General features: G+C 40.8%; 1 protein-coding gene and 1 long non-coding RNA gene across 2 annotated transcripts; one reads left to right on the top strand and one right to left on the bottom strand.

Annotated features, from left to right (window-relative positions):
- Positions 1–15,374: 15,374 nt before the first annotated feature.
- Positions 15,375–17,439, top strand: LOC128016568 (beta-1,3-galactosyltransferase 2-like). Its single transcript, XM_052601193.1, has 2 exons — positions 15,375–15,521; positions 15,862–17,439. The coding sequence occupies exons 1-2, from the start codon at positions 15,496–15,498 to the stop codon at positions 16,913–16,915; spliced, it is 1,080 nt and encodes a 359-aa protein (XP_052457153.1). The 5' UTR covers positions 15,375–15,495; the 3' UTR covers positions 16,916–17,439.
- On the bottom strand, positions 17,431–27,560 carry LOC128016573 (uncharacterized). The gene is made up of 3 exons (XR_008184210.1): positions 27,263–27,560; positions 18,034–18,064; positions 17,431–17,941 (listed from the first exon to the last, which is right to left on the bottom strand). It is a non-coding gene; the product is annotated as an uncharacterized LOC128016573 (long non-coding RNA).
- Positions 27,561–27,877: the final 317 nt, after the last annotated feature.

Genomic DNA, 27,877 nt, shown 5'->3' with positions numbered 1-27,877 from the left:
AATCTTTAAAATAAAAACATTGTTTTATATAAACAGCACTCAAATCAGATTGGATTCCTTCTCATATATTAAAATTAAAATTAATGCATGTAAACAATGTTTCATTTTACAAATGTTTTGCAGCAACAAATAGAGCTTCTACTCTAATAAAAATGTACAAAAGCAGTGGTGAGGTGGGGAATGTATTATTTTGAAAGGTACAAATAAGTAATTGTAATAAACAAGTAATAAAGTGTAAAACACCGATGCTTGAATTTACAAGGAAACGTTCTGATTATATTAATGTTTCATTCAACTTCAAAACCAGCTTAACACACATAAACTCACGGAAGAAGAAAACAGGTGGACGGCATTAACTAATAATGAGTAAATTCATAAAATAACAGAAACAAACAAGGCAGGAGAAAGGGAATCACAGAAAACTAAACCAAAATAGGTCATGAACATAACGCCACCACTGCTGCTTACACCAGTTATGTAAATAAGCATAATTAGAATAGCAAAATATGTGGGGGATCGTTCCTATGGTGTGACTATATTGTATTCCAAAAGGTAACACTTCAATCAAAACTAGGTACTGTGGCATCGTGAGAGGCTGTGTCATAGAGGGAAGGTATGTGCCATCTAGATGGCTTCAGCATGGGGACTACAAACCAAGATGGCCACCTGGTCCAGAACTACAGTTACCATGTTCCTCAGTGGGGAGGCACAGCTGTTGGGAATGAAGGAATAAGCTGGTGATGAGCTGGACACAAAAGGGACTTTGATTCTTCTGGTGTGTGTGGAAAGAAGCTGGTTGAGTTTTTCCCTCTGTTGTAACTTCTGGTTTTTGGAGTTGATGATTAAAACAAAAAGTTAAACTTGTAGCTTGATCTGAGCCTGGACTCAATTTGTGAAGCAACCCACACTTTGGTGATACCCTACCTCTTCTGATACCACAGTACCATAATTCATAACTGAAATGATAGCCCAATAACAGTATTTGTTTATGTTACATTTGAATTAACATATGAATAAATGAATGAAATGTTAAAACATATGTATACCATTACTTGTACAATGTAAAAAAAATTAAGGCATGGATCTAAATGCAGCAGTTAGTTTATTTAATAAACACAAAGAAGAAGGTCTAAGGAGGAAAACCAACACAGCAAAACAGCTAGAACATCCAAACGCATAGACGATAGCTGACAAATGAAGACTAACTCAAGAGGGCCATAAATACACAAATGAACTGAGTGTAATCAGAAACTATGGTGACAAATAAGAACATATTTTGAAACCATGACAACCAAGGAGACTGGGTTACACTTAGTTTTTTATGGCCTTCCCTTGTAGGCCTACATCAGGGATTATGTTGCACGAGTGACCTCTACTGAAGAAACCCTTGCAATGGGTTGTAGCGCCTCAGTTAAAGCAAGCTTTGACTTTTACATAGTTTTTAATATTTCAACATAAACATTTAGGTTTACCTGTTTATCAATTCATATTTTTTTCAGGAAAATCATTTTAAATATAAAAATATGACAAATTAAATATAATATATAATAGTATATAATAAGCTTTTATGGAACTTTTTAAATTCTTATTTTTCCTGATATAAATATTACAAATTGCACCAAATTGTATCATGTAATCATGTAATTTGTGTGTACAGTATATAAAAGTGTATGATTAAAATGTTAATTTTCCAAAATATTTCTATTTCAGAAAGAAAAGAAAGGGATTGTCATGGTTAATGACTATGTAACGTCTTGGTTACGTATGGTAACCCTCGTTCCCTGAAGGAGGGAACGGAGACGCCACGTCGGATGACCGACGAATATGGGATATCGCTTCGATAGACCAATCTACTTCGAGTGTAAACTAAACGAGCCAATGCACATAGGCATGCAATTATTGCATCCAGCTGCCGCTGATCACTGCGTGAGTATAAGAGGGCAGCAGGTGCAATGCATACCAGTTTTTCGCTGAGGAGCCGAGCCGGGAACCCGGCAGCTCAGCGGCGGTACAGCAACCATGGTGACGGGACGTGGCGTCTCCGTTCCCTCCTTCAGGGAACGAGGGTTACCATACGTAACCGAGACGTTCCCTTTCAGTCGGTCACTCTCGACGCCACGTCGGATGACCGACGAATATGGGATCCCTATCAAAGCGCCATGGGTGCTGCCCCTTCCAGTGCCCTGTGCGAGCCGCCTGCGCCCCTATTAGGTGTAGGCCGGGGCTCAGAACAAGTAGCTCCACTCACCATTGTCAAAGCACTACCTCACTGGGTGAGATTGGATAACACTGGTAAAACGTACCCGGTCCGCTTGGAGCCGGGACGCTGCGGAAGCCCCATCCTTCCCGAAGGAGGTCTCGGAGGCAAATACATAGCATCCGTTTAGGAGTATACGGAGAAATTTGAGGTGATTAAAACCCTCTTGGGAAGGCAGAAGTCTGCCGGGGAAACACGGGCTCTAAGGCCATACCGTGGACTATACACATACGAGTACCGCTTAGGTCTCAATATGGAGCCCAGCCTTCCATGGTTCTCACGGATTCATCATGAAGGCCTGGCGCCGGACGTTCCGCCGCGTCCAGCTGCCTAGGGTGATGGAGGATCTCAACAGGGTCTACAGTTCGGACACTCTGGAGCAGTTTTAGCAAGCCGACACTAACCGGGGCCTCTCAGTGCCACTACCCGTTTGAGGTGAGAACACAGGAGGATACCGGCTCTACACGAAGGCTATAGAACCTAGCGAACGTGTTAGGGGTCGCCCAGCCCGCAGCTCTACAAATATCTGTCAGCGAGGCGCCATGAGCCAGCGCCCAGGAGGATGCAACACTTCTAGTTGAGTGAGCTCGCAACCTGAATGGGCAGGGCACATCCTGAGCCTGATAAGCCAGGGTTATGGCATCCACAATCCAGTGGGCCATCCTCTGCTTAGAGACGGCATTCCCCTTCTGCCGGCCTCCGTAACAGACAAGGAGCTGGTCTGAGGTCCTGAAGCTTTGCGTCCGGTCCACGTAGCACCTTAATGCTCGAACAGGACAAAGCAAAGCCAGGGCTGGGTCTGCCTCCTCCAGGGGCAGTGCTTGCAGGTTCACCACTTGGTCTTTGAAGGGTGTAGTGGGAACCTTGGGCACGTAGCCAGGCCGGGGCCTCAGGATTACCTGGGAGTCAGCCGGCCCGAACTCTAGGCACGAATCGTCGACCGAGAATGCATGCAGGTCCCCTACTCTCTTGATGGAGGCCAGTGCAAGCAGGAGCACAGTTTTCAATGAAAGAAACTTTAGCTCAACTGAATGCAAAGGCTCGAATGGGGCCTGCTGTAGTGATTTAAGCACTAGAGACAGGTCCCAAGAGGGTATACAGGGGGGCCGGGATGGATTTAACCTCCTGGCCCCTCTAAGGAACCTGATGATGAGGTCATGCTTACCCAAAGACTTCCCATTCACAGGGTCATGGTACGCAGCAATAGCGGCAACCTGGACTTTGAGGGTGGAGGGAGACAGCCTTCGCTCCAACCCTTGCTGCAGAAAGGATAGCACGACCGCAATCGGGCATCTTCGGGGGTCTTCTCGGCGAGAAGAACACCACTCAACGAACAGGTTCCACTTCAAGGCATAGGCGTGTCTCGTAGACGGTGCTCTTGCCAAAGTGATGGTGTTAACTACCTCTTGGGGTAGGCCACCTAGAACCTCCGCGTCCCGTCCAGGGACCAAACATGGAGTTTCCAAAGGTCTGGACGAGGGTGCCAAATGGTGCCCCATCTCTGAGTCAGTAAAGCCCTCCTCAGAGGAACTGGCCAAGGAGGGGCTGTCAAGAGGAGCACTAGTTTGGGGAACCAGGTCCGAGTAGGCCAATATGGCACTACTAGCAAGACTTGCTCCTCGTCCTCCCGGACTTTGCACAATGTCTGTGCGAGAAGGCTCACTGGGGGAAACGCATACTTGCGTAGGCCCCGCGGCCAGCTGTGTGCCAGTGCGTCCGTGCCGAGAGTTCCCTCGGTCAGGGTTGTAGAAAACCTGGCAGTGAGAGGTCTCTGGAGCAGCAAACAGGTCTACCTGAGCAGCTCTGAACCGCCTCCAAATCAGCTGGACCGTCAGGGGATGGAGTCGCCATTCTCCCAGGAGCATTGCTCAAGACAGCTCGTCGGCTGTACGACTGAGCAGGCCTGGAATGTGAACGGCACGAAGTGACCTCAGAACCTTCTGACTCCAAAGGAGGAGGTGGCGGGCGAGTTGCAAGATGCGACGAGGGCGCAGACCACCTTGGCGGTTGATGTACGCAATAGTCGCAGTGTTGTCCAATCGGACCAGCACCGGCTTGCCTCGTAAGAAACCTTTGAGACGGTTCAAGGCAAGGTGCATTGCTAACAACTCTAGGCAATTGATGTGCCACTGCAGCTGCAGGCCCGTCCAAACCCCTGAGACTGCATGCCCGTTGTACGTGGCCCCCCCGGCGGTGGTGGAGGCATGCGTGTAAACCACAGCATGCCTGGAGATCTGCTCTAGGGGCACCCCTGCCCAAAGGAATGTCAGATCTGACCACGGAGTGAGGGTTTGGCGACAGGCCGGTGTAACTTGGACCCGGTGAGTGCCACGCTTCCACGCCCACCTCAGGACTCGGCCATAAAGCCAGTGCTGGAGCGGTCTCATATGTAATAGGCCGAGCGGTGTAAGTGCCGCTGTGGCCACCATATGCCCCAGGAGCCTCTGAAAGAGTTTCAGTGGGACCGCTGTCCTGCTCTTGAACGTATTCAAGCAGGCTAGCACCGACCGCGCACGTTCCTCTGTGAGGCGTTCTGTCTGTTCGACCGAATCCAACTCCCTACCGAGAAAAGAGATCCTCTGCAATGGTGAGAGTTTGCTCTTTTCCCAGCTGACCTGAAGGCCCAACAGGCTCAAGTGCCAGAGCACCACATCCCTGTGCTCGCACAACTGATCTCGAGACTGTGCTAGTATCAGCCAATCGTCTAAGTAGTTGAGAATGCGAACACTCTGCTCTCTGAGAGGAACGAGAGCTGCCTCCGTGACTTCCGTGAAGACACAGGGAGACTGGGACAGCCGGAAGGGCAGGACCTTGTACTGAGATGCTAGTCCTTCGAACGCAAACCGCAGAAAAGGTCTGTGGCGCGGAAGTATGGACACATGAAAGTACACGTCCTTCAGGTCGATCGCTGCAAACCAATCTTGGGGACGGACGCACCTGAAAATGCGTTTCTGTGTCAACATTTTGAACTGTAGCCGATGGAGGGCCTGATTCAAAACTCGCAGATCCAAGATCGGTCGTAACCCTTTTCTTGGGTACAATGAGGTAAGGGCTGTAGAGCCCCATCCTCATATCGGCTGGAGGGACCGGCTATATCGCGGCCCTCGCCAGTAGGACTGCGATCTCCTTCCGCAAGACAGGGGCATCGGACGCTTTCACAGTAGTGTAGCGGACACCGCAGAGCTTGGGGGGAAGCCGGGCGATCTGAATCGCATAGCCGAGGCTGATGGTTCGCAGAAGCCAGCGAGACGGGCTGGGTAGCGCTGACCAGGCGCCTAAGAACCGTACAAGCGGGACCAGCGGAACCACAGCTGTACCCGCAGTGGGGCAGCGCGGTGGAACACAGGGACCCAACTCGGGCGGCTTGTGAGCAGGCCGGAGTGTGGTGCGAGTGTGGGGTGCAGGGCTCACCTGGTTCCACAGGTTGGCAGAGGGTGCGTGAGTAGGGCCTTTGTTGACGCTCTCGAACCGCCCGCTGCTGCCATCTGGCGAAGGAGGAGGATGAGTGAGGTCCGGTGCTTGGCCGTCCGCAACTCTCCGTGCCCTCCTGGTGACCTTCGTCGCTCGAAGCGCAAGGTCAGTGGCGGTTCGGAGCTCTTCCAGAAGCCCTGGATTGTGACCACCCTCGTGCAGGTCTTTCAGTGCCTTAGCCTTGTGCACCTGCAGTAACGCCATAGCGTGTAAGGCGGAAGCAGCTTCCCCGCAAGCCACATAGGCACTGCCGGTCAGACCAGACGAGTGCCTACAGGCCCGGGAAGGGAGCACCGGGTCTCCACGCCAGGAGGCGGCAGACTTAGGACACAATTGCATCACTACCGCCCGCTACACCGACGGGATTCCTGAATACCCCTTCGCTGCACCGCCCTCGAGGGTGGTGAGGGAGGAGGAGCCCACCGGCTGGTTTCTGGCAGTAAAAGGTGCCATCCACGACTTGGTGAGCTCGTCATGCGTGCTTCCTTTGAGACAAATGAAGCAAACTCACTAAAGCTTGGATAATCTTTATCTTGATCTAGCTGTTTTGTGACATAACGGTTCCACCTACTCGTCACCCAGTTGGGAAGCTTGACTAGTATCTTCTGATTCTCTTCGCAATCATTCAACACCTGAAGACCCTTGATGTGCGGCATAGCATCACTACATGATTGCAAGAAGTCACTGAACTCTCTTAGCTTAACGTACTCTGATGCACCAATCTTAGGCCACCTATTTAGTTTCTCTCTAAAGGCACGTTGCGCCACAAAGGAGTGACCATATCTAGCATTTAACTTCTCCCAGGCTTGCTGATAGGCTTGTTCATCTTTCCTATAAAAACTACCTTTCAAAACTGATCTTGCTTCACCATCAATATACTTTTGCAAATAGAACAGCCTGTCTGCTGAATTCAGACACCGTCTCTCTATAAGAGCCTTAAAGGTTGTGCTCCACTCTATAAACTTAAGTGGGTCACCAAAAAATACAAAAGGTTCTGGAACGGGAAGTCGAGATAGGGCCATTGATTCTTGCAATGCCTGTACTACGGATACCTCACCTTTTGTGACTTGCGGACTCAAACTTGATGTATTAGGAACTAGGGGACTGGGGTTGCTCACATCACTACATGCTGAACCACACTGCTGACTTCTTACTCTTAACTCCTCCTCAGTATACACTCGAAGCCTTGCTTCCATAACCTCAATGTCTCTAAGATTTTCAAGCTTCTTCAATCGCTGCCTTTGTGCATCAATGTCAGCCTCCATTTCCATTTCTGCTTTCTTTGCAGCTAACAACGCGGCAGTCTCTGCTCTTCTAGCGGAAATGCTTGCAGACTCTGAAGAGGGTTTAGAGTGATTACTAAAAACTGTGGCTCTAGAAACTGTGGATCCGTATATGGACCTAGCATACTCACAGTCCAACAACACACGCAATCTTGCCTTCTCAGCTTCAGCATCGAACTCCATGCCATCCTCCACTAAACGTACATTCATTATTTTAATCAAGTCTGCAGTCACAGCTGAACATGCATCTATTTTTCTTCTAATTTCTTGACTTGGTACTGCTTGGAGTCGCATGCTATCATATAGGCCTTTCAATTCAGATTCTTTCTTCTCAACCCCATCCATCATGTCACACAAATCACTTTCAGAACACTCCTGTTTTAACTTTAAACGAACCTCTCTGACATGGATCTTCCAACTATTATATGCAGATATGAACTTGCTTTCCCTTTGGACCAGTTCTTGTGCTTTTAACTCCTGCATCTTTGGTGTTAAATGTTTATCACGGGAAGATTTCCTAATTTCCTCTCGGCGGCCCGGGAAAGCATAGCTGCCACTTCGGAATCCGAATCAGGCTTTGTCACCATCCCAGAGGACTGTAGCGCAGCCGAACCGTGATCCGACAGCTCTCCCTCCGATGCTGAGATCGACATCTGGTCGGGGGGAGTCCCACTGGATACCGCTGGTACGCTCCTTGAAGAGGGCCCAGCACGTTCCGTGGGTTGCTCTACTGGATCGGAGGTGCTAGAGGAGTGGTGGTCCCCAGAGGGTTGGTTCCTTGCGGGGTTTGCCACCACTGTGACCCTCAAACCACTCGCGCTACTGCCGGAAGTGGTTCTCGTCTGTCGGCCGCCAGAACGAGTCCCAGATCGCGGCCGCGGCAACGGGACTACGCCCCCCTGAAGGTAGCGGAGCCTGGTTTGCAGCTCCGAGATGCTCATATTCCTGCAGTGAGAACATGACTCATCCACGAAAGCCACCTCAGCGTGCTCGACGCCCAGACACGTGAGGCAGCGATCGTGACCATCACCCGTTGCCAGGTAACGACCGCACCCAGAAACGCACGGATGAAACGGCATCCTGGTATGCATTGCACCTGCTGCCCTCTTATACTCACGCAGTGATCAGCGGCAGCTGGATGCAATAATTGCATGCCAATGTGCATTGGCTCGTTTAGTTTACACTCGAAGTAGATTGGTCTATCGAAGCGATATCCCATATTCGTCGGTCATCCGACGTGGCGTCGAGAGTGACCGACTGAAAGGGAACCTACTATTAAACTGCTAACATCTCAGATGTTGCTGGTAAGTCATTCTGAAAGTAACCTCAGTGTCTGCAACCCCCCATATCACTTCTTCATTGAGCACTTTATGATATATAGCAAGACATTATGTGACTCCATTTCTCTATTTGAAATTCAGATCACTTTGATCATATCAAGAAAGTGGCTGTCTCTATCATTGGATTTGGAGATTATGATGGTGTGCCAAGGTAAGCATGCTGATTTGTGAATAAACTGCCTGAATTCTAATCTAATGATCATGCAGCTTGATTTGCATTTTGGTACATTTCACATTTGCAAAGCATGTATTGTATACAGTGAGAATTACTTTTAATTAAGACAAATAAAAGGACTACATACATAACTGTTAATTAACAATGCTATGGTTTTGAACAGAGTGTCAGATGCTCTAGAGGATGTATCAAAGTACCCAGACTTGGTGGCTGAACTTCTTAGGCGTAAATGGTCAGATGAAGAAATCATGGATGCTCTGGGATGAAACATGCTAAGTTTTCAGAGAGGTGGAGGAAGTAAGAGCAATGCAAACACAGTCGTGCATATATCCATTTTAAACTCAGTATGATATCAAATCTACTGCCCGGTTTGCTCACTGAACCTTTTTCTAAAATTTTTAAAAGTAACTTTTATGTTTCATTAGGTAAGAGATCTGAATGGAACCAAACCAGAAGATATACCCATCACTCTTAAAGAAGTTCAAAATCCCTGCAGGAAAGACTTTGGTTATCAAGATGCATCCAGATCAACATGCAAACAGTCTTTCTATCCACTAGTCTTGGTTCTGACACTACTACATAAGTTATTATAATCAACCCCTTGGTGGACTGTCTAGTCATGTAGCACTGTTTTGCAAAGGACATTTATAAAGAGCTGGCCTGTAGAGAAATTCTGTAAGAAACACATTTGAGAGATTTTAGTTCAGAATAAGTGTTTTCAGAACTGTAGAGTAAAAACAAAAAGAAATAAGATATTTAATAATTGAAAAAATATACCACTTTTCTGTAAAGTGGCATAATATTACATGCATAAATTACACTCATTTACGTTAAATTGCATCATATTTAAAATATATTATTTTAATTGCATTAGAATTTTATTTATTTACAACATGTTTGCTTTATGGCTGTATGTAATACAAATTTTACATTTAATTTACTGGATATTCTGTTATAAAATGCATAACTCTGTGTCGTACTGTAACACTGCTCTCTAAAATCTCAGATACTTTAATTTTGTTTGTGGTTGATTTTTTCTGTAGGATAAATCTGAACTGTTTAATTAATACTGTGGATGTGAGAGTGACAGTGTAGAATCTTGTATAGCTCAGATACATTTTTGACTTTCAACACATTGGGTTCTTCTCAATTATTTTGTGCATCCTTGTTTTCTTTCCTCTCTTCCTTTCCTGGATGGAGGACTTGAATCAAAGAAATCAGTGAAATGATATCCACCCTTTTCTTCCCGTAAAAATTAACGCAAACATTTGTAAATTCTATGGGTCTGGCTTCCGTTCAGCAAAAGGGCAGTTTTTTATAGCTAAAAATAGGGGAATGCGGATTAGACCGGAAGCCAGGCACATTGAATTAAAAAATGGCTGCGACCATTTTTATGGGAAGTAAAAGGTTGATATGAGTTCCGGTGTTCTATTGATTTCTCCTACCATGTCAGATTTTCCTACCTCCCACTAAAACAGTGGGTAGTACAATTTGACAACGAAAAATGCTACTGTAAGGTTATGGTTTATTAACGGCTACACCTACCACAACCCTAAACCTACCCTTACAGTACTGCAAATACAATAATTATGTGTTATATTCACGGTTGTAGCTAGAAGGAATACAGCTACAGGAAACCAACAATAAATATTATTTTCTAACAATTGGATTGCGTTTTTATTAAAGTCCATACACCTACCCCAATCCTAAACCTACCCTTACAGTAATGCAGATACATTAAATATTGTTATTTAGCATGAGAAAAAGGATGCAATAGTGATATGCTCATGCGCAGTAATCCCAGGTAGGAAAATCTGACCGTTAGGATAACATTTCAGGAGACCGGGAGGGCAAGCACTTGCTTTCGTCATCATACCTAATCTTAACTCATGCAGCTATTGTTGGGAACAAACAAGAAATATTAAGTCAGGGCTAGTCTGTATGGGCTGAATAAAGCAAACCAGTGAAGTTGAGGTTAAATTAAATTCAATTTATGGATTTAGTAAACGCTTTTATCCAAAGCGACTTACAGTGCATTCAGGCTATCAATTTTTACCTATCATGTGTTCCCGGGGAATCGAGCCCCGCAATGCTCTACCACTTGAGCTACAGGAACACTATGGATAATGGATAATGATTGTAATGGAAGAAAAGACGATAACAATGACATACAAGAGTTGTACATTTTTAGATACGTGCGTTATTATTAATGCAAAACAATTGTGCAAACAAGCCTCTTGTGAACTTCATAATCACGAGAAGAAGGAGGCAGCTGGCCGCTGACCGCCTCCCAGAAATTAAGATATTTTAAACAAACACTGTTAATACACATGCAGTTAACCAAATTAAACAATACACATTTTAATCCTATTTAAGTGTGCACATCGAGAGAAATAAACAGCAGATGTTCATGTTAACAACTTCTTTAACTTGAGTAAACATCACTAATACACTTATACATTTGTTAATAAAGTAAATAAAACGAAAACATGAATGTTTTAATGTTATTGAATAAAAAGAAACGATCCACTCGCAAGCCTCTGCTCATCATGACAGGACCTGGAACACTGAGCTGCCTCTTGGGCCGATGACGGCACTTCAAGGAAGGCATGTTGTACAGGCCCCCGTCCCTTGACTCCACCCACACGTCAAAACAGTGCCACAAAGTGAGGCATGCAGAAAAATGATGCACAAATGGAAAACAGTCTGGGAAGCTCAAACTAAACTGACATGCAAAATAAAATCAGCGTTGCAAATAAATTAGTAGATATGACCATGGAAAATATGTATTACAAAATCATTGCTTTTGCATGGTTTCATTTATGTTTGGCAATTCTTTATTTTTGTTTGCCACACTTTTTTGCCACAATTTTTTTTCTCCCAATTCTTCATTTTGTTTTGCAATTCTTTATTTTTATTTGCAAAAAGCAAAATCATTTTCCTCAATACTTTAATTTTTGTTTGCAAAACTTTATTTTCTTTTGCAAAACTTCATTATTTTGCGTATATACATACATATATATATATATATATATATATATATATATATATATATATATATATGGCATTATTTTGTCTCCATACGACAGCCCCTCATGGACGACTGCCACACACAAACAAAAACCAAACACAGAATAGAAATCCAGGCCTGGTCCTCTCTACTCATTTACTGCCGTAGCTACTCTTTTATATCCTTCCGGATCTCCTCCTTAGGACTCGAGACCAGTGAGTGGCGCGGGTGTTGCTCATTTCCAATAACTCCACCGGAGGGAACCGATCTCGGTGGCCGCGGGTACCTGCAGTGTGAGTGCAGACAGACAAGGCGAGAGAAAAGGAGATGGAAGGATGAAGATCGACAGATGAGAGAGGGGAGAGAGGAAAAAAAAAAATTTCCGGTTCCCACACACTGCTGCTCAGCCCTCCACCAGCTGGGTGAAGTCTTACTCGGTGCCTGGCGGCGACACTGGATAGCCCTCGGTGAACGGCACAACACTCCTCCTGCCCGGCAGGAGTCCCCCGTTCCCTGCTCCTCCACATCTCCTGGCAAATGCCGCCGACTCCTCCACTCCCTCATGGACGGCAGCCGTACCTCCACATCTCGGGCATCCGGCAGTGAGTCACAGATACGTCTGGTAACCCTCGTTCCCTGGAGGAAGGAATGGAGACGTCACATCGGATGACTGAGTGTAAACTTAATGAGCCAATACACATTATGCAATCATCGCATCCAGATGCAGCTGGTCACAGTGTGAGCATAAAAGGCAGCAGGTGAAATGCATACCACGTTTTCACTGAGGAGCCAAGCCTGTGACTCGCTGCTCAGTGGTGATACAGCAGCCGTGGCAATGGCTATTAGCCAATTACTGTGAACAATTTATGACATAAAATTTAACCAGTCAGCGTTTTCTTTTCTTATCCGAAATGGGAGCAATTTCTCTATTTTCTCTAATGTTTTTTAAAGTAATGACCAAGCAGCCGACAGCAGATAGTGAACCTATGTTTGATCAGTTTAGCCATCTCAAATCATCATGAGTTTTCTAAAATAAAATATATAGATATAAAACAGTTCAAGCAGATAATTTTTAACGTTCAACCTAGAGAAATGTGCACTATATCTAATAGTTTGCGCAGAGAGTGGAAGCTAAAATGCCCTTTGCAGGACACGGAGGTGCCAATGCGATCACTTGCATTTTTTTCAGTGGATACACCGTTATTTTTGCTTATAAAGGTAAGATAAATAAATTCGTAAAGGGTCTACTTGTATTTGTGTGCACTCACAATATCAACAAAACAATCTTTTATAAAGTGAAGGAAACAGGCATGATGCACTTTCTGTAAAAAATAATCCATAAAATATACGGTAAAAAAAACGGCAGCTGTGGTTGCCAGATTTATACCGTAAAAATACGGTAACAGTTTTAAGTTTAACGGTTTTATACTGTAAAAAATACAGTAGCGCCATCTTAGGTTTACCGGTTTTACATAAAATGTACAGTTTAATACCATAATTTAACTGACATAATATTAATATACCAACTTAGTTAAATACTGAAATCTGTTTGTACCTTTGTAATACACTGCTAACCACCAAAAGCAAGTGGTGATGTTAAAGTCATTTGATGAAACAAAGTCTATCACAAGCAGCTTTTAATTAATAAGATACATAGAAGGTACACAGTCTCATTCACACAAGCACTAAACACCATCATGGTGAGACTCATTAAACTGAAATATGCAATAAACATTAATATAACAACATTATATGTAACGTACAACCCTAAGAAACATAACAGCTAAGAAAAAAAAATAAGAAGAAACCGTTATTTCAAAGAAAAAAACATCAAATTCAAACAAAATTTGAAATGCGAGGCAGAAAATTCTGGGAATGTCAGTTTACAGTTATTCCCTGTAAATTTTACAGGAAATTACCATTAACCATTTAACAGGTTTGTACTGTAGCGTTAAAATCATAGTCATTTTTTTACAGTGTGCCGTTTCTTCTTGAAAAGGTGCGCTTAACAAAAATGAACCAAACTCAGCAAAAACAAGCCTCACAGACATGAAAAATATATCGATTGAAAGCTTTAAATTACTACTTAACGAAATAAAACCAATCAAAAACAAAAACTCTTTAATTAAAATTTGTAAAGATGCACTTCTCTCTAAAGGCAAGTCTAATGAGATGGCGAGTCAATTTCATCCTTGCAACACTGACTCAGAAAACACTATTCATTAGTAAATTCAAATATCTCCTTACTGTTTTCCTCCTGACACATTTATGGTAATTACTTTTGCCAATGCTTTGTGGCAAGCCTAAGGCTAGTGCATGCATTTGAATGCAGAACTCTTCAGCTGCGCTGACTGCACGCACCATACATGCTGCCGCTGGCGGGAAATTAAGCACTTTCGAGCCACTCTAGCACAGTCTCATGTGGTTTCCACCAGTGCAACAGTTTTTTTTTCACCACTAACTGATGGATGTCTAAAATATAAAAAAATAATAAGAAGCCTTAAACAAGCCCGTGGCCTGGCCCACGTTTGAACTATGACATGAAAACAGCCCAAGGGGTATTCAAGTGATCGAGGCCCATCATGTCAGAAATGAAGGACTCTAGAAAGTTAACATAGATGCACTCACAGAATAGCACTCATTCTAGGCTTCTTTACTTGTGCATTCTCCTCACAGTATATCGTTGGAACATACCAACTATATAAACTGAGTGTGTAAGTTTGTTTACAGAATACTGTTGTCACTACTGCAAACTCCCATATATACAAATAATTATTCTAAAAAATATAATTTCCCATCCAGTGGGCCCCTCCCAAGTGTAGGCATGTGGATTAATGTGCCCCTGATTATTAGCAAGGATGCAAACTAGTCAGATTTTGCCAAAATTGCTGTTTTGAATTCAAAGTAGACCATATGTTTTCATTTTTTAAAAACTATTGCTACTTCATTCTTCAGTATTTTGAAAAAAAAAAGTGATTTTAAAATATTAGTGATATAATAGTGATTTTATTACAAAATAAAAATAAACTATATTATAGAGTGGAACTGGTAAATGAGAAAATGAGCGATCATCTGCAGCCATCTACTGGTTATAGTTGGAATATCATGACATTTTCATTTTAATAGTGTTTATTTTCCACTAGATGGCAGAAATCTTCCCCAGAAATTATCTCTACAAGTAGTATTATTATCATTTTAAATACATTTATTCATTTTTTACACAGTTTATTGATTTTTTTTTCAAAGCCTTTAAAATACATAATAGTATTTTGCATTTCACATACATATATCTAAAATACAGCCAATCTCTGTTAGCATATGACTTTTATTATTTTACTTATTGTGCCAAAGGATTTGTGCATCACCCATACAGCATCCAGGATCCAGCTCTCTGTGTTAAGCTATAGTAATATGAACTATGATAAAATATACATGTAAACAGATGAATACTTTTGAAACACCAGTTCCAGATTAGCATATTTATGTTTTGTCTTTGATAACCATAGAAGAATACCAGATTACAATGTTTTCAGTGTAACCATGGTATTGTTCTCACAAATGAAAAAAATAATCACGATCAACCCGAGAGACATGTTTTTAACATGTCCATAGTACTAATAATAGGCAGTAGAATTTATTCTGCTTTCAAAATCTGTTAGCATGACCTCATTAATCATTAATTTTTAATCACTATACTAACTTACTGGAAAATCATATACTAGTTTCTAAGTCAATGAATGGTGTAATTCAGTGTAATTCAGAGGATCTTCACTCATGTCTTAGGCGTATGTCATAAAGGTGACTGTTGTTTCCTTGCTGAGGCAGTAAAGGGGTGGGACAGGTTATGAAAAAGAAAGCAAAAAGGTTTGACTCACTGTGTGTTTCACAATCACCATGTGTGTTTATCATACAATGGTAGTGCTTGAAAATCCGTATGAAATTCTGTTAACAGTGGAAATATGGTGGAAGACTATAGAAAACAAAGGTAAAGTACCAATGCTTCTTTTTTCATTTGTTTAATAAAGTTACTACCCACTTTGTATGATTTTAGTGTTTAGTTAATGATGATTCAATTTGTAAAGTCTTTTTAGAAGTGGCATACAGATTTTGATAAGTCCAATTTGTTTCTATCCATCTTGTGCATGAGTTGCAAAACGTTAAATATAAATGAAAATTTGTGAGGCCTTCATTGGAATGGTTGTACTTTGACATTTATACCTTGTACAGCACCACAGTGCATAGCAATGATAACAAAGGTTTATTTAGCTGAATGTATCGATACAAGACATTACAAAAGACAGGTCAAACATTGTTTCTCTTTTTAGTCAACACCAGTCAAAAAGTGGATGCAGATCTCTTCGTTCATGTGTTACATTCACGGTTTTCCTGGTCCTGTTCCTGTGCTACTACATCGTCCCCAATGAATTCTCAGCATCTTGGGCTTTAACAGTTGGATTATTTCTTCCAGAGAAATATACAAGTCAAGCAATCAACTTTTCACTGAAAAGAGTGTCGGCAATGTCTGCAGAAACATGGAAGACCCTGGAACCATATTATGTGGCTTACCCATACAAGTATAATTTTGTTTTGAATGAACCAGATAAGTGCCAGAAGGAAAATTCATTTATTGTATTAATTGTACCAGTAGCTCCAGGCAATACAGCTGCTCGGGACGCCATTCGTTCAACTTGGGGATCACAGAGGTTAGTTGGGGACAAGACTGTGAGCACATTATTTATGTTGGGTCTACCCACTTCAGAAGAAAGAGAAACGATCCAAAAAGATTTGCTACAGGAAAGTGCAAAGTATCGTGACCTTATACAAAGTGATTTCTGGGACAGTTACAAAAATCTCACAATTAAGACCATGGTAATACTAGAATGGTTGACTGGTTACTGTCAGTATGCCTCCTACGCAATGAAAGTTGATTCAGATGTGTTTCTCAATGTGGAAAACTTAGTGAATATGCTAATTTCTGCACCAAAGCACAACTACATGTCTGGACTTGTGTCTAGGAAATCAATAGTAGTGAGAGATCCCCAATCTAAATGGTATATTCCAAAAGATGTTTACGACCAACCTTTATATCCACCCTACGCTCTGGGTTTGGGATATGTTTTCTCTTTAGACTTGCCAGTGAAACTTGTTAAAGCAGCACAACTTATCAAAGCGGTTTACCTAGAGGATGTATTTCTAGGTCTGTGTATGACACATTTAGGGATTGCTCTAACTGATCCACCTGATGGAAACTTGTTCAGTGTCTTTCCTGTAGAATACAACCGCTGCCGCTATTCAAAACTCATTGCTACAACAACACAAAGCTTGAGAGACCAAGTGGAGTTTTGGAAGGATTTACAGAGACCTGGTCCATATTGTTAAACACAAACAGGTCACATGACTTATTTGTTTTTGTGCTGTTACATACATGTACAGATTGTTTTTTATAATAACTACTATTGAATGGTAGTATCAGAACAAATGGCAGTTTTAGTAAAATAAAATATTTTGGCATATACACCTTTGGTAACACTTTGTATTTTGGTGTCCTGGTTACAAATGTTGCATGTACTTGCCATATTAATAACAATAAATTATGCATAGCCACATGAAACTAACCCTTAACCAAACCCTCATTCAAACACTAACAAGTGTACTAAGTACATGTAGTTAATTAATCAGTAGTTAAATGTATAATGTATACCTGTAACAAAGAAATTGTAAAATAAAGTGTAACCACAATTATAATGGCTCATGATTTCCGTCACTTTTTTTATTTATTTTTTAGAATGAAGGGCCAGGTCTGCTGTTCAGCTTTTCAAAGAAAAATAATAATAATAATAATAATAATAAATGATATACTCTATGCAAAGAAGAGGCCATAGCTTAGGCTAAGACATCTGTTAAACAAAATGTATTGCTGTGGTTTTTTAAAGAAAGTGATGGCATTTATAAAGCTTTAAATGGCTACTGTTACACCACTGGACTCATTGTGTTGTGTTTTTCCTCCCCATGTGTGCCGTGTATCCTTTTATTTAGTCAATACTTGCACCTCTGTTTTCCCAATCATCCTTTGTTTATTAGCCATAGTCCATTCAGTTTATGTTTGTTGGAGATTATATGTCTACCCGTGTGTGTCCTGTGCTCCTGTTGGCCCTGTATATTCCCTTGAAGGTTAGATTAAAGTATTATTTTTGGGGGGCATCCATGGTTTCCATTGCTATTATTATATTCATTGTGAGACTGAATCTCTGACCAAAACAGTTACCTCCATTTGTCTAACCTCCGTTTTGTTTCCATTTTTCTCTCGGTGCTTTGTTTCCATTGTTCAATGGATCCCTCCTTTTCCCCCTGAATGCAAAGCATGCATGTCTGCGAACTGCAAGTGAGGTGCGTAACCTGGGCATCCTGGAAATGAACCAGCGACACAGATGAGACACTTCATCTATCCACCTGCACTTACTGTCTCTACTGGACCAGATATTGCTGTGGTCTCTTACTTCTCAGTAACCCCAGAGCCAGCGAGAGGATCTAAAGAAAGACCAAAAGACACAGAGAATGTGATTTTGGGACCTAAAATGCCCTGGATTAACCGGGAGAAAAGAGCCTTGCTCAAGGAGATACAAGCTTATATCTTTAAATAATTAATCATGATGCTTTTATTATAAGCCTGAGGAATGAAACAAAAGCATTACATTCAACAAGAAAAAGAAGAAAACAAAGAAGATTTAAGCTTTTGTTCGTGGATGAAACATTTTGCACATAAAATAATTAACAAAATATTCAAGAGATAACGATTTGGGGTTTTCGATTTAAAAAGAAAATGCTTTAAGGATAACACTTGATCACATTAGTGGTGTTAAAAATATAAAAACTTAAATTGACAGTATTGCCTTTACTAAAGTCACAAAATAAAAAGGCAGCTATTTCTTCAACAAGACCCAAAAATGTGCAAGGTTTCATCATTATCGAGATACTTAAATAGATTAATTAAACCTGTCACTCATATCTTTTAAGTTTTTGCACTTGTTTTAACTTCTTAGGTCATATGATTAACATAGTGGATGATGATATCTAAATCGCATTCATACTTCATACATACATAAGCATTCGGGCTATAGTATATACAGGGCCGCTGCTGGCCAAATGGGTGCCCTAAGCAGAATTGTATTGTTGTGCCCCCCTTCCTCAAATATTATGATGAAAAAAAATATATATACTATGGGGTGAAAATAGAACTATAATCAAATAAAAAAGTAAATGAATAAATTGTATTATTTACAAATTACAATTGTAGCTCTCGACATTTACCTATGGCTATAACTTTATTATGACTCTAATTTATTTTATAGTCTCAAGCATTAAGAAATCATGCAAAAGGAAATTAAGCAGTGATTTATATCGTAGATGAACAATTACAGTTTTTTTTAAGTTAAAAAAAAAAAAAATTTAAAGTCATTCTCCTCAAATGCTACTGACGTTAGAAAAGTGTATACCAATATTGCATGTAACTTTAGAGACGGCCCCTAAATTTGAGAATCTCGAACCTCCAACATCAAGCCAATTTTATTTTATATATACACACACACACACACACACACACACACATTTATATATATATATATATATATATATATATATACACACATTTTTATACAATTATTTTTTCATACAATTCAAAGACCGTGAATTTTTTTAAAGTTTAAGAATTTCAAGAATTTCTTCAAAATGATGTTCATGTATCAGTGTCTCACACTCTCAATCATTTTTGTTTGAAATTAAAAGCACATATTGCATTTTACAGAACACAACATAAAAATAAGAAAGAAAGTAAATAGAAACACCCTGGATGCATGGTCAGTCCATTGCATACACACACACTCAAACACACCTTTACTCTCAGAAAAAAAAAAAATGGTAAAATTGTGCTATATTTGTACATTTAGGGGTTGATTAACAGCTTGTCACTGGGGCTGCACCCTCAAAGAGACTTCACCGTTAAATTGTCCATAATAGTACCATAATACTAGGTATTAGAAAGGGTGGGGATGGTTTCAAGTTCAACACTTTTTGCATTGTATTCCTTTATTTTATTTGTGGACAGATGGGTCTTCCATAAGTTAAATTGGCTGTATAAAAACAAAGAACAGTAAATGGAAAAACATTTTAAAGTAACAAGTAACAAGCATGTTTTTTTTTTGTTTTTTTTTTGTTTTTTACAAAACATCTGAAGTTCAAAATATTAATTTAATAACATTTTAGATACTGAAATTGAATATCAGCCTATATTTCTGTTTATTTCTGTGCAAATTTACAGATCTAGGGCCATTTGCATAAACATAGCCACTAGTTTGACTAAGCAGTTAACCAGGAAATCAGTCTTAATTTTAAAAATTTAATTAAGACAAATCTATCATTTTATTTATCTGACTTTATGAGTGTGTGTGTGTGTGTGTGTGTGTGTGTGTGTGTGTGTGTGTGTGTGTGTGTGTGTTTTGTGTGTGTGTTTGAGACGAAGAGAGGGTAAGAGTGAAAGAAATTAATCCACCTTAAACCTCAAACTGATTTTTAACCTATTTATTTAAATATAAAGGTGACATACCCGACTATTGGGTAGGGATTATTTATCAATCCATAAAAGTAACATTTTGTAATGTTATGGCAAGCTTTTACTTCAGTGTTGTAATAAGGAACAGCATGTTGGAACGATTGCAACAATGTGTGGCAACTGTCCTAAAACTGGCAGACTTGCTACATAGATTTTTAACATATTTCATGCTCTGTTTTTATCACACCCATGTGTCCTGTTTAAACTTGAAATTTTAAAGGCAGGTTCAAAGTAAATTGTCTGAGTATTCAAATATTTAACCACACCTGTTAATATTTGATTAGGCAAAAAGTCAAGTTTGATTTAGATATTACATTATGCCAGTAAAACTTTTTTCCTTAAGCAGTTCCTTCAGTTTCACACATAGAGTGAGTACGGAAAGTATTCAGACACCCTTAAATTGTTAACTCTTTGTTATATTGCAGCCATTTGCTAAAATCATTTGTTAACTTTTTTATTTCAGTTTTTCTTTTTTAATAAATGTCAACAATTCTGAGTTTTTCTAACACTATAGGGTGCTGTGTGTACATTAATGAGGAAAAAAATGAACTTAAATGATTTTAGCAAATGGCTGCAATATAACAAAGAGTGAAAAATTTAAGGGGGTCTGAATACTTTCCGTACCCACTGTCACAGTAACACTACCTAACCTTAACAAATAATTAAAGTCTGCAGGACTGTGGCTCTCCTGGACTGGTGCTGGCCAGCCCTGCCATAACATATTAAACTTCATCACACTTGGTCACACTACTTCATGTGATATAAAATCACAAGTTAAGAGTTCACAAAGAACTTTGAAAGGAGCAAACTCTGAAAGTTCTCTGTATGAGCTTGTGTTTCAGACAGAGCGAGTAGAAGGTCTTTTTCAGCTAAGAATGCACACGTAAACACATTGTGGTCACATACAGGCTCAGCCCATACCTTGATTGCGGTAGATGATGCAACAGGTAGGGAGGAGGTATGCTTAAGAGAAGGAACATCAGTTTTGTGTGTCTTTTGATTGATAGTGCAAAAGCACTTTTATGCCGTTACTACTGTAGTGAAGTTTTTTATGGCATACTAGGGTGACCATATTTTAGTTTCCCTAAAAGAGGACAGAGACAAAACTCAAAATATTTCATTTCCATAGCAAAAATACATATTTTACAGTCACTGTTATGCACATTGATCATAAACACCGCTAAAAAGCTTCCTACCAGTGGCCCTCCTTCACAAAACATAACATCCAGACTCTCCGGATGAAAGACAGAAAGGTAAAGTAGTGTGGTCAGGAGGATCTCACCAGCATCCAACAGGAACTTCTTGCTCACTGTATCGGCTGGGTCAGCATCGCAGGCCGTAGGATGGAAGAGGTAAGTTTGGGTGGCCGTGAGGCTCTCGCCGACGTCCGATGGGAGCTTGTACTCGCAGTATCGGACTGGAAAGCCTCGACAACCATAGAAATGGAAAAGGAGGTTTTCGCCGGCCTCCCGCAGGATCTGGATAGTGCATGGTGGAAATGACAACTTGCGGCTGTAAGGAGAAAGGAAAGGTAGTCTGGCCAGGAGGCTCTCGCCGGCATCCAATGGGAGCACACGCATCGAATGGGTAAGCTTCGCTGGCAGAAGAATGGAAAAGGTAAGTTTGTCTAGCCGGGAGGTTCTTGCCGACATCCAATGTGAGCTTCCTACTCACAGCATTGAATGGGTAAACCTCTCCAGGCGTAGATGGAAAGGTAAGTTGTGTGGCCGGGAGGCTCTCGCCGGCATTCGTTGGGCACGGACGTGTAAGCAACTCCGTGAGTTGGAGGGAAACATCCACTCGACCGGGACAGCTCTTGCGGATTTAAATACTCGCGGCATCAGACGGGTAACTGCTCCGGTAGTTTGTCGGGAAAGGCAAGTTTTGATCGACCGGGACGCAATCTGACAGAAATTCAATAGCCACTGTATTGGATGGACAATTGATTTATTTTGTTTTAAAAATTGTATATAAAATGTTATTTTTTTATTCATTTATTTATTACTTTTTTTTTTTTTTTACTGGGAGTGCTTTGCAGCATCTGATTTCCACTCGTTTTGGCCTTTTTTAAACGGTCTCCAGAACGGATAAATTTGAAATGCTGTTTTCGCGTTGTAGTATGGACTGTGGAAACAGAGGCTTTGAAAACGATGAAGCATGTTAAGTCTTGTAAAACATGGTACCAACATACGTGGTTATAACGGTAAAGATGATTGCAGTTATGTGCTATTCACTTTCTAGCAGATTCTAAAGATATTTACTTTGCATACTTTTCATATTAAAGTTCTGAAAAGACAAAAAAAATTAAAATTCAAACCCTTGCTGTCCTGCGGCAAAACATGAGGATAGTTGTGTTTTAGATAAATTCTGAGTGATCACGCAAGTAAATGGTGAAATATGTCCCTTAATAAATTGCAGATATGTTCACTGAATGTAAACCTAACCGAGCACTGAGATCACTAGGATCGAGTCAGTATACCAAAGTATACCAAAAATACTATACCAAATACCTAAGGTTCCCGCAAACAAGGGGAGTCCACTTTAGTTACTATGCCGCCCGCAGTTGAAATCAGCTTCCAGAAGAGATCAGATGTGCTAATACACTAGTCACATTTAAATCTATACTTGAAACTCATATGTTAAGCTGTGCATTTATTGAATGAGCACTGTGCAATGTCTGAATTGATTGCCCTTTTTTTTTTTTTGGCAAAATCATTTTTCTTTATCTAACGTTTTTTTAAATTCATTTTAAATAAGTAAAAAAAAAATCACTTTAAAAGTAAAAAAAATGCTAGTTTTATTTATTTATTATATTATTATTTTCCTTCATAATTATTTTACTTTTGTTTTATGTAAAGCACTTTGAATTACCATTGTGTACGAAATATGCTATATAAATAAACTTAAATAAACTTAAACCTAAATACATTGGTCCTGCCAGAATAATTGCATGCAACTTATCTCTGTATCATCTCAGTGAGGTTTAAACATGCACGGTAGGGCAGATGTAATGTCTTCAGACATTTCACTGTGGAAGGCTTGCCTTAAAAAAATGCCTTGGCTTCGTGGTTAAATGGCATCGTCGTCCAACAGAATTACGTCAACAACTTTTGCCACGAAACCTGCGTTAATGTCTGCGCTGCTAGAGGAGGCAGCCTCAAACTGTGCTGCAGCCGGAAAAGCCACGGTGAAAAGACTGAGCTGCGACGGGAAGCAAGAGAGACTTGCTGCGGTGAGAACTGGGGAGCGGCCCAGGTTAGTTGAATGCCTGCTGCGATCCAGTGCTCGAGGAGAGCCCGGTTTTGAGTGGGTTTTGCAAGCTCGGGCTCGGGGCTTTGCATGGTCTATTGGCCACAACTTGTGGCTTTAACAAGCGATAACGATAACGCTGTGTTCGGCGACCATGTTTGGTGAAGTAGGAGTGATCGTGGGTCCGAAAAAAGTGGCAGATCTGAAAAATCCCCGGTACAGATCTCTTCGTTGGAAGGAAGATTGGGTCTGTGATAGGATGACAGACAGAGCGAATCGAATGCTGATTAACCATCAAAAGATAGAGATAAGTCAGCGATATTTATACTGTGGGATTGCTCCTCCCGAACCTTGTTAAGGAGAACATCATTTATTAAATGGATGTGGCAAGGGGGGAGTGGTTCAGCGAAGCCAGCAGTGGGAGAGAAAGTCGGGAGACAAACGGTGAGTGAGTGGGTTAAACGCAATTAACCAACACCTCTGTCTTGTTTCAGTAATTGGCGTGGAGAGACTATATAACGCCAGGAGAAACTGTGTTTATGTTTCTGTGCTGTCTGCACAGCGATCTGTTTTGAGTGAATTTATGATAATAAAAGCCATCGTCAGCAGTCAAGCCGACCCTGCCCTCTTCCTTCCTCAACAAGACCCTAGTTGAATTTCTTTTTTCTCCTCAACATAAAATAAGATATTTTGAACAACCATTGTAACCAGTTTCTGGTCCCCACTGGGGACCTTTTCATTAAAAAAAATTTCATACTATGAAAGTCATTGGGGCACAGCAACTGTTTGATCTCGGATGTAATAAGCGACGTACGAAGAACAGAATGAAAGAAATTAGTCCACCTTAAAACCTAAAACTGATTTTTAACCTATTTATTTAAATAAAAATGTGACATACCCAACCATTGAAAGGGATTATTTATCAATCCATAAAAGTACAATTTTGTAAGGTTATGGCAAGCTTTTACTTAAGTGTTATGATGGGACAGTATGTTGGAACGGTTGCAACAATGTGTGGCAACTGTTCTAAAACTGACAGACTTGCTACATATATTTTTAACATATTTCATGCTGTGTTTTTATCACATCCATGTGTCCTGTTTAAACTTTACATTTTAAAGGCAGGTTCAAATGAAATTGTGTTTAGTATTCAAATATTTAACCACACCTGTTAATATTTGATTAGGCAAAAAGTCAAGTTTGATTTAGATATTATATTATGCCAGTAAAACTTCAGTTTTACACAGAGTGGGTACGGAAAGTATTCAGACCCCCTTACATTTTTCACTCTTTGTTGTATTGCAGCCATTTGCTAAAATCATTTGTTAATTTTCTTATATATTTCAGTTTTCCTATTTAATAAATGTGCTAAAATGTCAACATTTCTTAATTTTCTATCAATATGGGGTACTTTGTGTATATTAATGAGGAGAAAAAATGAATTTAAATGATTTTAGCAAATGGCTGCAATATAACAAAGAGTGAAAAATTTAAGGGGGTCTGAATACTTTCCGTACCCACTACCCACATAGCAAATGTCTTCTGGCCCAGATCTGGGCCATACAATGACTTTTCCCTTGGCCCAGGTACCACAAAGAATGGTGGCCCGGAAGTGGCCCAGAACTGGATTAACAACTCGGTCCACACATGGGCCATAACCGGCCCGAATCTCAGCCAGTTAATCAGCTTTAGCTGGCCCTGATCTGGGCCAAAACAGGTTTAATTTTTGGTGCCAATTCTCAGCCTTAAGTAAACCAGAATCCCTAAATCTGAGCCACACCTGAGCCTTATATAGGCCAGACCCAACCCAGACAGCAAGCAGTGTCGGCCCAGATCAAGATCTAATGGATTTCATGCAGGCCAGATGTGGGCCGGATCTGGGCCAACACTGTATTGCTGTCTGGGAACTTTTAATATTTCATATTATTACTTTGTATATTAATATTATCACAATTATTCATTTTGTGACTTGCTTTAATGTACACACAATCTATGCCAATAAAGTACATTAAACTGAATAGAAAATCAGACTTAAAACCCACACATAACTGTGCAATAAAAAAAACGTATTGCATTAGTTTTTCTATTTATTTTTATAAAAAACAAATCAACCAATAAAGAGTGAGTGTATCCAGTACACTAAGAGAAACGTAACAGATAGACACATGTAACTTAATAATAATAATTTATTAAAGATGTGACAAAGAGTGAAGTGAAGTGACATATAGCCAGGTATGTTGACCCATACTCAGAATTCATGCTCTGCTTTTAACTCATCCAAAGTGCACACACAGAGCAGTGAACACACACCCAGAGCAGCGGGCAGCCATTTTATGCTGCAGCACCCAGGGAGCAGTTGGGGGGTTCAGTGCCTTGCTCAAGGGCACCTAAGTCATGGTAGTGAAGGTGGAGAGAGAACTGTACATGCACTCCCCCCACCTACAATTCCTGCCAGCCCGAGACTCAAACTCACAACCTTTCGATTGCAAGTCCGACTCTCTAACCATTAGGCCACAACTTCCCCTAGCAGTAGAGCACTACCACAGAAGTACAAATGTTGATGCAATGCAGTTGCAGTCCACTCTGGCAGAATATAATAGTAGCGCGAGGAGCACGGCATAATCTAAGTTGTTAAATGCTGAAAATACTATCCCGATCTACTCTCTCAAGGTGTGCATTTCTCATTCAAAACCAGTGTTACCAGATCTCGCGACAAAAATAAGCAACAAGGCCTGTGAAAACAAGCCCAAAACAAGCGACTTTTTCTACGGAACCCCCTAGGTTCTGGGAAGAGAAAAATAAATAAACTGTGTGCACGGTTTTACAATTCATGGCGTTGGATTTTAATTAGTAATTGGTAAACTGTGCGCAGTTTTACAAAGCTGCACACACGGTACAGTTTATTTAATTTCCTCCCCCTGAGCTTCAGGACAATGACCACAAGAGCGATTTAAACCACCTTTTAACATTATTTAACATTAGAAATAATGTCTAACGTTATATATATAGTCTATATTTGATGGGATATCAAATATAGACTGATGTACTGAGTACATTATATACACAGTAAACAACTGATAATTAAAAATTGCACACACAAATATCAGTCATCCTGAATTCACAAATTCTTTATTTATTATTGCATAATTAAAACTCTCCTACAGTCCAGTCAGTCACCATCAGTCGCAAATCGCGCGCATTTATTTAAATTTTACGTCACTCACTGACAAAGTTTTCCTAACCCGAAAAAAAAAAACTGATTGCCCTGCTCTGCCTCTGATTGGCTAGTACGTGTTGCCATCTGGATCAGAGCCAATTAGAAGCAGGATGTGGGTGGTAAAAAAAACTCTCCTACTGCTGTCTCCTGTGTGTATGGGGAAAAGGGAGGGACAGAGAGAACAGGCTAGAACTCCTACGTTTAAATAACATATAGAAAATATCTGCTTGATAACTTATTATGGAGCTGGGAACAAGCCCACATAAGAAACTACACTTTAGAAACAAGCCCAAAAAAACGCGACCCACGACTACCAATATTTGTAAGGGACTTTACAGAAAAACAAGCCCAAAGTTGCGTATAATAAGCGGACTTGGCAACACTTTTCAAAACACGCATCAACCGGAAACACTGCATGTCATATGCTGAGTCCCAATTCGCCTACTTATACTACGACCTAAAAGTATGTTCTTTTTTTGTGAGGAAAAAGTACATACTTTTGAGTGTGTAGCAAAAGAGTATGCACGTTCTGGGACATACTTCGAATGACGTCATGCAACGTGAACGACAACGTGGTTGCCTAGTTACGCACACCACAACTGTTAACGTTTCATTCATTCTTTATGTCTTTAGGGTTAAACATTTGAATTCTTACACTTAAAAGCTGAGGGCGCATCTCCGCTGCTGCACCCGGCTGCCATGTTTACATCACCACAAAGCCATCGCAAAGCTCCTCCCTCCCGCACGCAATGGGTTGTGGGCAATATTAGCACTTAGAGTGTGCATTGATCTGCACTTCGAATTCTAACCGGAAATAGTAGACCATCCGGGTATCTTTGGAATACTCTTTTCAACATACTACGATTTGGGACGTACTAATTCTAGTTTCGCATACTATTTAGGACGGATAGTATGCGAATTGGGACTCACCATTAATCTCTGACGAAACCAATGAGAGCCAATGAGCATTTGATATCGCTGCCGTAAAACATGTGGTAAAACTTTTTAACACATTTTTAAATAGTTAATATAGCTACAGAGGAAGGAGATACATATCGCCAATGAATGCGGTTTGAATTTGGATCTGTTCCTCACACCTTGGATCACATGGATACAGGATTTAAATAAAAATTAAATACTTTCATGATCATTTTATTTAATGCTTGTGCATGACAGCATACTAATAAAAATGATGTGCCCCCACACTCTTTTATAGATCAGTGTGTGTCCCATAGTAAACCAAATAAATATTACATGATAATGGTTAAAT

The sequence above is a fragment of the Carassius gibelio genome, chromosome A7, assembly GCF_023724105.1.
Source record: "Carassius gibelio isolate Cgi1373 ecotype wild population from Czech Republic chromosome A7, carGib1.2-hapl.c, whole genome shotgun sequence".
In the NCBI taxonomy this organism is placed as follows: domain Eukaryota; kingdom Metazoa; phylum Chordata; class Actinopteri; order Cypriniformes; family Cyprinidae; genus Carassius; species Carassius gibelio.
Note: the sequence above shows the minus strand (reverse complement) of the source record. Positions and strands in the feature narration are given on the sequence as shown.

Coding starts and splice junctions, on each gene's coding strand:
- LOC128016568 (XM_052601193.1), top strand. CDS start 15,496: ATGGTGGAAGACTATAGAAAACAAAG. Junction 15,522..15,861: donor GAAGACTATAGAAAACAAAG/GTAAAGTACCAA, acceptor TTCTCTTTTTAG/TCAACACCAGTCAAAAAGTG.